General features: G+C 37.6%; 2 protein-coding genes across 2 annotated transcripts; both read left to right on the top strand.

Annotated features, from left to right (window-relative positions):
* Positions 1-390: 390 nt before the first annotated feature.
* LOC130085310 (carboxypeptidase A1-like) lies at positions 391-3,844 on the top strand. The gene is made up of 11 exons (XM_056251023.1): positions 391-501; positions 726-804; positions 1,068-1,202; positions 1,291-1,389; positions 1,602-1,703; positions 2,222-2,320; positions 2,401-2,511; positions 2,616-2,706; positions 3,157-3,356; positions 3,430-3,514; positions 3,591-3,844. Exons 1-11 carry the CDS (start codon positions 410-412, stop codon positions 3,776-3,778), a joined length of 1,281 nt encoding a protein of 426 aa, XP_056106998.1. The 5' UTR covers positions 391-409; the 3' UTR covers positions 3,779-3,844.
* Positions 3,845-5,267: 1,423 nt separating this feature from the next.
* On the top strand, positions 5,268-11,548 carry LOC130085325 (carboxypeptidase A1-like). The gene is made up of 11 exons (XM_056251038.1): positions 5,268-5,404; positions 5,638-5,716; positions 6,877-7,011; positions 7,099-7,197; positions 7,408-7,509; positions 8,047-8,145; positions 8,226-8,336; positions 8,441-8,531; positions 10,845-11,044; positions 11,118-11,202; positions 11,279-11,548. The coding sequence occupies exons 1-11, from the start codon at positions 5,313-5,315 to the stop codon at positions 11,476-11,478; spliced, it is 1,293 nt and encodes a 430-aa protein (XP_056107013.1). The 5' UTR covers positions 5,268-5,312; the 3' UTR covers positions 11,479-11,548.
* The last annotated feature ends 2,419 nt before the right edge of the window (positions 11,549-13,967 follow it).

Here is a 13,967-nt window from a genome sequence, read left to right as displayed (position 1 = left end):
AATGATCACGTCACTCTCATAATTTCTACAAAAACTTACATCAGCAATATTCGCAAAACAACATCAAAATATCACAGAAAACAAATGAGTAGGTTTGCATAAAAGACATATGTAGATTGTCGTAAAATATGACCTATAGTGACTATAGACTGAATTTACAGTTTACCTCCTCATTTGACAGCGACTTGAAAAAAGTACAGCAACTTGGTTTCTGGTCAATAAACCCTGACTTGCTATATTTAGAAACAGGCGAGAAAACAGATGCAATGCTCTCATCCCTTTAAACTCCATCACAGTGTTTTATAAGGTTGTGAGAACTAAAGCAGCAGGTTTGTCTGAGCCCTGACCCTGTTCCTCGAATCCAGTCATAATCACCACCATGATAGTAGGCCTATATAAAGGGGTTGCTATGAGAAACTCTACTTCAAGCAGCAAGATGAAGGGGTTACTGGTTCTAACGGCTCTTTTTGTGGCCGTATTTGGCAAAGTGACTTTTGAGGGGTGAGTTCTCTTGTGTCTCCAAGTATCCATTACTTTATGCTTTCAAATTCTCGGTTAATAAATAAATGTGTTATCATATTCTCCCATGATAACAGCTGAAATACAGAGAAACAAACAGTGACTTCCATGTGCCAGTTTCTGTTCTATTTATTTAAAACATGCAAAATACTATACTCATTATTCTGAATATTGAAGCTGAAGAAATTGTATAAATGTTTCTACAGAGACCAGGTTCTTCGGATCACTGCAAAAGATGCAGAGCAGATTTCTCTCCTGAAGGAACTCCCTGAACAGACACTCGGGGTAAGTGTGTGTGAAGCCCATAGATCATTTGATTGTTTCAGATTTTTTGGGATAAAGCCAGGTGATGTGTATACTGTATATATATATATATATATATCACACACACACATATTATATATTTACAAACTTTTGTTAGATGTGATTAATCGGTTTGACAGCACAATGTAATAATTAATTATTAGCCTACTATATAGTTTATATTATACTCATATTTTAATGTAATATAAATTACTTTATTACGCTATATTTTCTTCTGTGCTCAGCTGGACTACTGGATGGAGCCCGTTCATGAGTCCCTGCCTGTGGATGTTCATGTCCCCTTTCACAGCCTCCAGGCTGTCAGGGCGTTCCTGGCATACAATCAGATCCAGTATAATGTCATGATTGAGGATGTTCAGGTGGGACTATTTCAAAGCTGTGATCGAAAACAAACAAACAAAAAGCTGAAAAAATCCTTACTTATTTGATGGCTTTCTGTAACATAAGGATTTGCTGGATGATGAGGAACGCGAGATGGTGAAATTTCGCGCCTTCCCGAGAAGTACCGATGATTTTGTCTACACCACCTACCATGACCTGAACTCTGTGAGTGGTGCAACTTTAATTCAATAGCTTTACAAGACATTGAACTTTTAACATCAGCCTTTTCAAAGAAACTATATGATGTTTTATTGTACTTTAAAATTGTTTGTATCAAATTTGTTTGTGACTTCAGTTACATTTTTTTGTGTATAAGCCTACAGAACCTATAGCTTTACTTACATCCATGCATTTGATCTTCACCATACTGTTTGCAGATTTACTCTTTCATGGACATCCTTGTGGCAGAAAACAGTAATCTGGTCAGCAAAATTGTGATTGGTCAGAGCTATGAGAGCCGCCCCTTGAATGTCCTGAAGGTTGGTCACGATTCACAATCAATAACAATCTTACGATATTCTTTATGCTTATTGTACTATTAGGAAACTTGTCTTATTACGTATGGCAGGATTGAATAGAGATGGAAATACGTTATTACATCCCAGTTTGCTTCAATCTACAGTATATGCCAGATTAGTGTGTCCCAAATCATAGAATGATATGCCAATAGTAAAAATACCAAATCTCCATGAAAAAGTCCATGAAATATGCATTGTTCATCATTTATCGGCGAATAGTGCACACAACCTATGATTATGCTACGATTTCAGTAAACTAATAAGGATTTTTAGTATAACAATTTTATAAGGTGGTATCAAGATGCAATTTTATTTCACTGCTATACTACTTGCTGATAATGCATGCTTTACAGTTTCCAGTGTGGTGTAAAATGGTACATTTGTATTAAAGAATTTGGATGCATGCAGTGCAAGTAATATAAATGTCAGGATAACTGATATTTCCATTTGTTCATTATGACTAATATCCTATCACTCAGTTCAGCACTGGAGCGAACCGTCCAGGTATATGGATTGACACTGGCATCCACTCCAGAGAATGGGTCACCCAGGCCAGCGGAATCTGGTTTGCCAAGAAGGTCATCTGAAATTCTGAAATACAATCTACGACAACATAACTGAATCAAAGATTTATACCCATGTATTTTTTGTTGAGCAGATCGTGACTGACTACGGACGTGACCCTGTCCTCACCGACATCCTTAACAACTATGATATCTTCTTGGAGATCGTCACCAACCCTGATGGTTACGCCTACACCCACAGCAGTGTGAGTTTGATGCCTGGAAGACATTACATGCACATTCGGTTTAACAGAACAATATTCTCATGAAATTTGCCTTTTTTCTTGTGGAATGCAATTGGTTGTTTAAGAACCGCATGTGGCGTAAAACCAGAAAGCCGAACCCTGGCTCCAGCTGTGTTGGAGTTGATCCCAACAGAAACTGGAATGCTGGCTTTGGAGGTGAGATGCTTTCATCATTGAAGTTGTACTTGTCTTGGGGCAGGTGGGGGGGATTGGGGGGGATTGGGGGGGGGGGGGGGGCAGTGCCTTCTTTGATTTGATTGGCCATCTCAATTATTTTGACATTGACGGGTGCTGGTAGACCAATGAGGCAGACCAACCTTAAAATGTAACTTGGTTACACTTTATTTTTATTATCCACTTTAGACATTCTACTAACTATAAGTAACTTTGCAACTACATGTCAGCCAACTCTCATTAGAGCATAAGTAGACTGTTAAGTTAGGGTTAGTAGAATAAGTTGACATGTAGTTGGCTGCAAAGTTACTTAGTTAATAGAATGTCTAAAGTGTACTACAGAAATATAATGTTACTTGTAACTTTTAAGGGGCTGTAAAGATTTGAATAGTGTTTAATAGTTTCTTGTAATTCTCTGTTTTTCATCTATAGGTGGTGGATCCAGCAATAACCCATGCACTGAGACTTACCGTGGACCCAGTGCTCATTCTGAGCCAGAAGTCAAGGCCATTGTGGACTTTGTGAAATCTCATGGCAACCTCAAGGCCTTTGTGTCCATCCACAGCTATTCCCAGATGCTCCTGTATCCATACGGATACAAGAGCACTCCTGCCAAGGACCAGGCTGAACTGGTATGCATGTGTAAACACACTATTTTAGATATGTTTAACAACATTTAATATGAATTCTGTATTGTCTCTTCAGCATGCGCTCGCTAGAAAGGCCATCTCTGAGCTACAGTCATTGTATAACACTAGCTACAGATATGGAAGCATCATTACCACCATCTGTAAGTTTAATAAGAGTCACTTAATTTTAGTTTTGCATCCCGGTTACCCTGCTAACAATCTTTGTTTTGTTCTCAGACCAAGCCAGTGGAGGCACTATTGACTGGACTTACGATCAGGGCATCAAGTACTCCTACACCTTTGAGCTGAGAGACACTGGTCGCTATGGTTTCATCCTGCCAGCCAATCAGATCGTCCCGACTGCTGAGGAGACCTGGCTGGCCCTGATGGCCATCATGGAGCACACCAAGAATAATCCATATTAAACATACAACAATATTTCTTTTATGTGTTTAAGTAAAAGAGGGTTAATAAAAACAACATAAAAATCACCATTTTATGGATGTTGCTTTGATGTACATTATCAAATATAAATAATACATTGTTCAGCCCTAAAAAGCTTCTGGACACTGATATATCTGTACCATATAACTTATCAGCCGTTATTAGAGATTTTTTTTTAAATTTATCAGTATTGGTTAATATTGGATATTTAATTCATGCTGATTTCCTCTATTTTTACATTTAGATTAGCCTATATTTACCATCATGTAAGGCTCTCTTAAAGTTCATATTTAAAAACACTAACAGTTTTTTTTAACACTATTAAATGTAATCTTTTAACAAATCTCTAAATGAATATCCATTTTTTTCATATATTATAATATTGTGATGCCTACATTTATTTTGTTAACAATTTATTTTAGTTTTTAGTGTTTTAATTTATTTAGACAAAAGAGTATATAATTTTAATATAGACCATCTATTGGTTATAGACCATAATGTGGAAATAATTATTATCTTAATTCAATTCAAAAAAAATGTTTTACATCTCATTACAATTACATCTTTTGCAGTAAAAGAGCTCAAAACTTCCTCCCCAGTCCAAAAAGAGCACTTATGTGGCTTTAAAAGAATGGCATACGGTGCATTTATTAAGCCAAAAAGCAAAAATAATGTTTGAATTCACGCAACATTGTGACATCATCCAGATGCATCAAAACATGACCGCTCATTTACATATAATGCCTGTTGGTTGCTAAAAAAACATAAATCAGAATAATGAGAACAGGAAGCAGGAAAAATGTTTTCATTCCTAGAAAAACTAGTGATATAAGAGTAAAATGGGCATTGAGATTTTCCTGAGGTTGTTATCTTAAGAAGGTTTCTTTATTGAGAACATGAGCTGGGCTGTTGCTGTAGTGGCTCAAGCTCGTCTGAAGTCTAAACTAAGGGAAACGCTCCCTTACAATATAAACATTTGGGGGCGGAGCATTACATTGTGATGAACAAAGCATGTGAATGATGTATACCGGTTTAGGACCCTGCTCTAGACTGAAAGTGTTACCAATCCTACTCCAATCAACATGGCCATTCAAACTGAGTCAGGAGAACTGGACGGGCAGAAACTCTCTTGCTGAGACAGGAACTTCAAAAGCAATTAACAGTTTCAGTAATCTGACCAATATACAAAAGCAGGACTGGCCAGTTACACAGCTGGAAACTCTGCATTTATACCTCAAATGCTAAATTCAGTTTATATACTATTGTAGTGGAAACCTAAATTAAACATTTAATACATTTGTAATCCTCCACTTGTCAATAAACCCTGACTTGCTATATTTAGAAACAGGAGAAAAAAAGATGCAATGCTCTCATCCCTTTAAACTCCATCACAGTGTTTTATAAGGTTGTGAGAACTAAAGCAGCAGGTTTGTCTGAGCCCTGACCCTGTTAGCTCCTCGAATCCAGTCATAATCACCACCATGATAGTAGGCCTATATAAAGGGGTTGCTTACTATGAGAAACTTTACTTCAAGGCTCAAGATGAAGGGGTTACTGGTTCTAACGGCTCTTTTTGTGGCCGTATTTGGCAAAGTGACTTTTGAGGGGTGAGTTCTCTTGTGTCTCCAAGTATCCATTACTTTATGCTTTCAAATTCCCAGTAAATAAATAAACTTGTGTTAACATATTGTCATATGACATACCGACAGCTGAAATACAGAGAAACAAACTCTAATTTCCATATGTGCCAGTTTCTATTCTATGTATCTAAAACATGCAAAATACTATACTCATTATTCTGAATATTGAAGCTAAAGAAATTGTATAAATGTTTCTACAGAGACCAGGTTCTTCGGATCACTGCAAAAGATGCAGAGCAGATTTCTCTCCTGAAGGAACTCCCTGAACAGACACTCGGGGTAAGTGTGTGTGAAGCCCATAGATCATTTTGATTGTTTCAGATTTGTTGGGATAGCGGTGACTGTATTTAGATTTGTATCTGTGAACAGCATTGAATAGCATTATCTGCTAAATGATAGTTTAAGTTTATATTAATATATTATAAATTATTATTAATATATAATATTAATATTTATTATAACCTATATTTTATTATAAATATATATTTTGTTCTGCTACTTACACTATCATCATTATTAGCTTTTATTGCTATTAATTTCAATAACATATATACTGTATATAAATGCTGTCAATTCGATTAATCACATCTTACATAAAAGTTGTAGCTATTAGGGCTATAAAAGTAAACGCGTTAACGCACCTATTTAACGTAGCATCCATTTTTCCCCGTCATCCTTTGGCTAGTGATCATGCTCTTATTTATGCAAATGCATTCAAATTCGGTTAATAAATAAACGTGTTATCATATTGTAGTGTTAAATTAACAGCATTACTGACAGCATTATACAGTATGGCCTATATAATGTTATTGAAATTAATAACAATAAAAGCTACAATACATCTGACACAGATCGGAATTTGTTGCACAAAACCCGCACGAGATCCGATTTTTTCGCATCCGATGTGAGCCACTAATAACAAAAGTTTTTTAAAAATCAGATATATATCCGACATCTGGACATTCGACTATGTCTAAACACGTATAGGCATATCAGATTCCCCTTTAAATTCCAAGCCACCACAAGGCGAAGGTGACACGTTTGCCCACAAAGATAGCTTTTTAATGTTGTAGCCTAGAAGCAGATGTGTCCTACCTGTATGCACTCACGCGCAGCTTTTTTATTGAGGTGGGAACTTTAGAAAGGCCATTCAAAACCAGAGGATCTACCATCCATGTGCAGAGTAAAGCGATCACCGACAATCATTTTGGGTAGGAATTAATGTAGGCTAAACACCGATATCGGATACCAGTCTTGTCAACCGTGAATGTAGCCTAAACAGGCGGGTCAAAAGATCAGATCTGTGCATTTGCAGTGTAATAACATGGCTATAGCCTATATAGGCCTATGTATATATATATATATATATTACTATTATATATAGATTAAAATTATACTCACATTATGTTATATAACGTAGTACATCCTTCTGTGCTCAGCTGGACTTCTGGATGGAGCCCGTTCATGAGTCCCTGCCTGTGGATGTTCATGTCCCCTTTCATAGCCTCCAGGCTGTCAGGGCGTTCCTGGCATACAATCAGATCCAGTATAATGTCATGATTGAGGATGTTCAGGTGGGACTATTTCAAAGCTGTGATCGAAAACAAACAAACAAAAAGCTGAAAAATCCTTACTTATTTGATGGCTTTCTGTAACATAAGGATTTGCTGGATGATGAGGAACGCGAGATGGTGAAATTTCGCGCCTTTCGGAGAAGTATAGATGATTTTGTCTACACCACCTACCATGACCTGAACTCTGTGAGTGGTGCAACTTTAATTCAATAGCTTTACAAGACATTGAACTTTCAACATCAGCCTTTTTTTAAAAGAAACTATGATGTTTTATTGTACTTTAAAAGTGTTTGTTTCAAATTTGTTTGTGACTTCAGATACATTTTTTGTGTATAAGCCTACAGAACCTAGCTTTAAATACATCCATGCATTTGATCTTCACCATACTGTTTGCAGATTTACTCTTTCATGGACATGCTTGTGGCAGAAAACAGTAATCTGGTCAGCAAAATTGTGATTGGTCAGAGCTATGAGAGCCGCCCCTTGAACGTCCTGAAGGTTGGTCACGATTCACAATCAATAACAATGATATTCTTTATGCTTATTGTACTATTAGGAAACTTGTCTTATTACGTATGGCAGGATTGAATATTGATGGAAATACGTTATTACATCCCAATTTGCTCATATCTATAGTATATGCCAGATTAGTGTGTCCCAAATCATAGTATGATATGCCAATAGTAATAATATCAAATCTCCATGAAAAAGTCCATGAAATATGCATTGTTCATCATTTACCGGCGAACAGTGCACACAGCCTATGATTATGCTACGATTTCAGTACGGTAAACTAATAATGATTTTTAGTATAACAATTTTAGTTATAGATGCTAATAAGGTGGTATCAAGATGCAATTTTATTTCACTGCTATATATACTTGCTGAAAATGCATGCTTTACAATTTCCAGTGTGGTGTATAATGTAGGCTACGTTTTTATTAAAGAATTGGGATGCATGCAGTGCAAGTAATATAAATGTCAGGATAAATGATATTTCCATTGGTTCATTATGACTAATATCCTGTCACTCAGTTCAGCACTGGAGCGAACCGTCCAGGTATCTGGATTGACACTGGCATCCACTCCAGAGAATGGGTCACCCAGGCCAGCGGAATCTGGTTTGCCAAGAAGGTAATCTGAAATTCGGAAATACAATCTACGACAACATAACTGAATCAAAGATTTATACCTGTGTATTTTTTGTTGAGCAGATCGTGACCGACTACAGACGTGACCCTGTCCTCACCGACATCCTTAACAACTATGATATCTTCTTGGAGATCGTCACCAACCCTGATGGTTACGCCTACACCCACAGCAGAGTAAGTTTGATGCCTGGAAGACATTACATGCACATTCGGTTTAACAGAACAATATTCTCATGAAATTTGTCTTCTTTCTTGTGGGATCCAATTGGTTGGTTAAGGACCGCATGTGGCGTAAAAACAGAAAGCCGAACCCTGGCTCCAGCTGTGTTGGAGTTGATCCCAACAGAAACTGGGACGCTGGCTTTGGAGGTGAGATGCTTCCATCATTGAAGTTGTACTGTAAGGCCCATGTCTTGGGGCAGGTGTGTGTGGGGGGGTCTGTCTGCCTTCTTTGATTTAATTGGCCATCTCAATTATTGTGACATTGACGGGTGCTGGTAGACCAATGAAGCAGACCAACCTTAAAATGTAACTTGGTTACACTTTATTTCGATAATTCACTTTAGACATTCTACTAACTATAAGTAACTTTGCAACTACATGTCAGCTAACTCTCATTAGAGCATAAGTAGACTGTTAAGTTAGGGTTAGTAGAATAAGTTGACATGTACACTGTAAAACCCAACAAGTTAAGCTAACTCATTTCATTTGAGGAAACCGATTACATCAATTAATTTAAGTTTAGAAAAAACAATAGTCATGAGTACTCTGAACTTATTTTATTTGAGATCACTAAAACAATAATATTTCTTAAAACACAATTAAACTTTACACTGCATTTAATACTGTATATAGCTGACACTTCACTTTATTGAGTAAAAACAGTGAAATGACAAACTTTAAATGAACTCAGAGCACTTGCAGTTACTGCTAGCTCACAATATCACACACAAAGTCAAATCCAATGAGTTAAGCTAACTCATTTCATTTGAGGAAACCGATTACCTCAATTCATTTAAGTTTATAAAAAACAATAGTTATGAGTACTCTGAAATTATTTCAGTTGAGTTCACTAAAAGTAGATATTGCAGTCAATAAATTAAGTGATTAATTAAGTGATTAATTAAGTGATTGTTGAGCATTAATGATGAACACCTGCTGTTAACATCACTGAAGGAAAGAGAAACACAAGAACTACAACCGACTTCCAACCACAACATTAGATGAAATCAACTGAAGATACAATATTTTTAAATCTCTCAAGATCTCAGCAGAGGAGAATTGAACAACTCCACAAACAGCATTACTAGCTTCACTTATTACTAACCAGTTTGACTTTTATCATGCGTCTACAGAAGTTATTATTGTGAATGAACAGAGGTTTAGATGAAGATGATTTATTGAGTTTCATTTAAAGACACCATGATAGTGGTCAGTGTTTGCTTTATAGTTGGGCTCTTGACCCTTGACTTTATAACACCAGTTTTTCCTCTGGCTGCTGTAACCGAGTGTTTATATAACACATTTGTTATGGCACAAAAGCCAAAAGAAAAATTTATTGTGATGATGATTTATGGAATGATGAATCAACATTTGGTGTCTTGATTCTCTGATCTTTTCTAGAGAGTAATCTCTTATAAACAGGTGATATATAACTTGTGTTATTCATTATAAAATAACTGATTCTGCTGCAAGGACCTTTCAATCAGATTTTAAAAACCTCTATGGTATCATGCTGACATATACAGAAATCAAGAATCAGTATATGAATCTCAACAATGGTGACCATTAAAAAACTATTCATGCTGCAATGCATGCTGGGAGCCATGGATGAGGTTTGTATTATGGTAGTACCCAGCATGCATTGCAGTATGAATAGTTTTTTTAATGGTCACCATTGTTGAGATTAATATGCTGATTCTTGATATATGTGTTAGTTTTGGTAATGAATCACATTTACTGTAAAATTCTTCATACTATCTTAAATTCATATCATTGCTAGTTCTTATGTTGTAGAATCTATTTTCAAATACAACCAATAATATAATCAGAGATTAGACTCTGAATGAGATCAGTGAATCAAGTCATTAAGTGATGATTGTCATCATCAAACCTTGACCTTTATCACTCGATCATACTTTTCCTTGACTTTTGTGCCATAACAAACGTTTTATAAACACTCAATTACAGCAGCCAAAGAAAGACTTGTACTCAAATATCAAGGGTCAAGAGCCCAACTAAAGCAAACGTTGATCTCCATCATGGTGACCTTAAACCTTGTATTTCTTGTGTTTCTCTTTCCTTCAGTGATTCTGCTTGTTAACAGCAGGTGTTAATCACTAATGAGCAATCATCACTTAATTGATGATTAATTAACTTAACTATACAATTATTATTCAATTATCATTCTGGGATCTAGAAATGTTCTATAACTCATTCAGTTTGAGTTCTGTTTCAGTCATTCAAGACACTTCAAAGTTTCGGTATTATTTGAGTGCAGTGACCTCAATTTAATTGAGTACATAGTACTGTTAGGTTTTACAGTGGGCTGCAAAGTTACTTAGTTAAAAGAATGTCTAAAGTGTACTACAGAAATATAATGTTACTTGTAACTTTTAAGGGGCTGTAAAGATTAAAATAGTGTGTAATAGTTTCTTGTAATTCTCTGTTTTTCATCTATAGGTGCTGGATCCAGCAATAACCCATGCAATGAGACTTACCGTGGACCCAGTGCTCATTCTGAGCCAGAAGTCAAGGCCATTGTGGACTTTGTGAAATCGCATGGCAACCTCAAGGCCTTTGTGTCCATCCACAGCTATTCCCAGATGCTCCTGTATCCATACGGATACAAGAGCACTCCTGCCAAGGACCAGGCTGAACTGGTATGCATGTGGAAACACACTATTTTAGATATATTTAACAACATTTATTATGAATTCTGTATTGTCTCTTCAGCATGCGCTCGCCAGGAAGGCCATCTCTGAGCTCCAGTCATTGTATAACACTAGCTACAGATATGGAAGCATCATTACCACCATCTGTAAGTTTAATAAGAGTCACTTAATTTTAGTTTTGCATCCCGGTTACCCTGCTAACAATCTCTGTTCTGTTCACAGATCAACAGAATGATGGAGTTGATGGAGTCACTATTGACTGGACTTATGATCAGGGCATCAAGTACTCCTACACCTTTGAGCTGAGAGACACTGGTCGCTATGGTTTCATCCTGCCAGCCAATCAGATCGTCCCGACTGCTGAGGAGACCTGGCTGGCCCTGATGGCCATCATGGAGCACACCAAGAATAATCCATATTAAACATACAACAATATTTCTTTTATGTGTTTAAGTGAATAAAAGAGGGTTAATAAAAACAACATAAAAATCACCATCTTATGGATTTTGCTTTGATTATAAAATATAAATAATACATTGTTCAGCCCTAAAAAGCTTCTGGACACTGATATATCTGTACCATATAACTTATCAGCCGTTATTAGAGTTTTTTAAAAAATGTATCAGTATTGGTTAATATTGGATATTTAATTAATGCTGATTTCCTCTATTTTTACATTTAGATTAGCCTATATTTACCATCATGTAAGGCTCTCTTAAAGTTCATATTTAAAAACACTAACAGTTTTATAACACTATTAAATGTAATCTTTTAACAAATCTCTAAATGAATATCCATTTTTTCCATATATTATAATATTGTTATGCCTACATTTAGTTTGTTGACAATTTATTTTAGTTTTTAGTGTTTTAATTTATTTAGACAAAATAGTATATAGGCTACTTTTAATATAGACCATCTATTGGTTATAGACCATAATGTGGAAATAATTATTATCTTAATTCAATTCAAAAAAATGTTTTACATCTCATTACAATTACATCTTTTGCAGTAAAAGAGCTCAAAACTTCCTCCCCAGTCCAAAAAGAGCACTTATGTGGCTTTAAAAGAATGGCATACGGTGCATTTATTAAGCCAAAAAGCAAAAATAATGTTTGAATTCACGCAACATTGTGACATCATCCAGATGCATCAAAACATGACCGCTCATATTTACATATAATGCCTGTTGGTTGCTAAAAAAAACATAAATCAGATTAATGAGAACAGGAAGCAGGAAAAATGTTTTCATTCCTAGAAAAACTAGTGATATAAGAGTAAAATGGGCATTGAGATTTTCCTGCTGATCTTTAAATTCCTCCAAAGGATCCGAAAGTTTGAAACAGGTGTTTATTTTTAACAGAAGCCCAATCAGATTTCAGATTTATGAATCTGTCAGCAAATATATGTGGAGTATTTAATCAGACTATATTTGAGCGAAAATTGGTGAAACTCTTTCCTTCTTTCCTTTTACCTGATAATGTTGAAAGCTAAAGTGATTGTAACTTTCGTTCCCAGACAGTCAGTCACTTTTAATGCTCACCTGAGAGCCCAATCCCCTTCAAGTAGTAACTGAACAGGTCGATGCACATTGGCGATTGAGATTTGCATTGCAAGCCATTGCCCGCTACCGGGTATATAAGGCAGCATGCAAACACTAACATTAAGCTTTCGCTTTGGAGCCGAGTGGACGTCGTTTCAATCTGCTCTTCAATCATTGTTCCAGAGTAGCAGAACAAGAGGGATCCTGTACCTGTTCCTGTGTTGGTGTGATGGCGCATTCCAGCAGAGGTCGCGAGTGTGTTCACGGTTAAGTGCAGCGGCTGTTCCCCTGGGTGCTTCAACATCTAAAGAACAGTTCCCCAAAAGAGAAAATACAGGTGTGAAGTTGCGTCTTTTTAAAGATGTCATTCCACCTGTGTGTTTCTGGATGCTGTTGTTTCCTGGCCCGTCTGACAGCAACGATCTCTGCCTCATGTGTCTGGGCCATAATCACGCTGAGCTGGCGTTCGTTGATGAGTCATGCACCCACTCTCACTACCCTCGATGGCGGGGGCAGCCAAAGGGTACATGGAGATCCCCCAGGTGGAGCGTACAGTTGTGCCTGCAAAATGCTGCCACCTGGAGGGGTCGTCAGCATCTCCCATCCAAGGCCTGTAAGTTCTCGTCATGGCCACAGCAGCTGACTTCACCCAGGCCACAATGTCGATCTCCCCGCATGAAGATCGCCTTCTCATACGTCTCCAGCCTCTCCCTCACGGGAACTGTGGAGCCAGGCAAGTGTGCCCACACTCAAGGTCCCCACATCAGGACCCTGTGAATTCCGAGGTGGGCCCCTGTGATCCACAGTGTTGCCTTGTCTGTTGTCCCTCTGGTCCACCTTGCAAGGTGTCTGGAAATCTGGCTAGCGCTTACCAGCCTGTCTCGCTGAGTCATTCGGATGATCAGACTCGGCTATGCGATTCAGTTCGCCTGGCGGCCCCCCAGGTTCAGCAGCATTCGGTTTACCTCAGTGGCAGACAAGGATGCTCCTGTCCTGTGTGCAGAGATCACAGTCCTATTGGCGAAGGATATGATGAGAGACCAGGTCCCTCCAGCCGATATGAAGTCAGGGTTTTACAGCCCTTACTTCATTGTACCGAAGATAGGCGATGGGTTTCAGCCGATCTTGGATCGGCACGTCTTTAATCGGGCCCTTCACATGCTTCTGTTGGCAGAGACTCTCTTTTCTCTGTACGGAGTTGGACTCTGTCAACATGAAAGCGCGCCTCACGAACAAGTGCGCCCAGTCAGTTCAACTTCTTGAATATGTTCAAGGGCAGGATAGCAGTTCCACTGAAACTGTTTTAGAGGTTCCTGGGGCATAGGGCATCCACAGCCGCGGTCATGCCGCTCGGATTGGTTCATATGA

This window comes from Rhinichthys klamathensis, unplaced genomic scaffold (assembly GCF_029890125.1).
Source record: "Rhinichthys klamathensis goyatoka isolate OS25496 unplaced genomic scaffold, OSU_Roscu_1.1 h1tg000076l_1, whole genome shotgun sequence".
NCBI classification, from domain to species: Eukaryota; Metazoa; Chordata; class Actinopteri; order Cypriniformes; family Leuciscidae; genus Rhinichthys; species Rhinichthys klamathensis.
This window is presented reverse-complemented; position numbering and strand designations above follow the sequence as displayed.

What these genes read in the sequence shown, in the direction of transcription:
- LOC130085310 (XM_056251023.1), top strand. Translation starts at nt 410, where the DNA reads ATGAGAAACTCTACTTCAAGCAGCAAGATGAAGGGGTTACTGGTTCTA. An exon ending in CCTACCATGACCTGAACTCT is followed by an intron (nt 1,390 to 1,601) that starts GTGAGTGGTGCA and finishes TACTGTTTGCAG; the next exon opens with ATTTACTCTTTCATGGACAT. An exon ending in CTGGAATGCTGGCTTTGGAG is followed by an intron (nt 2,707 to 3,156) that starts GTGAGATGCTTT and finishes TTTCATCTATAG; the next exon opens with GTGGTGGATCCAGCAATAAC.
- LOC130085325 (XM_056251038.1), top strand. Translation starts at nt 5,313, where the DNA reads ATGAGAAACTTTACTTCAAGGCTCAAGATGAAGGGGTTACTGGTTCTA. An exon ending in TCATGATTGAGGATGTTCAG is followed by an intron (nt 7,012 to 7,098) that starts GTGGGACTATTT and finishes CTGTAACATAAG; the next exon opens with GATTTGCTGGATGATGAGGA. An exon ending in GCCCCTTGAACGTCCTGAAG is followed by an intron (nt 7,510 to 8,046) that starts GTTGGTCACGAT and finishes CCTGTCACTCAG; the next exon opens with TTCAGCACTGGAGCGAACCG.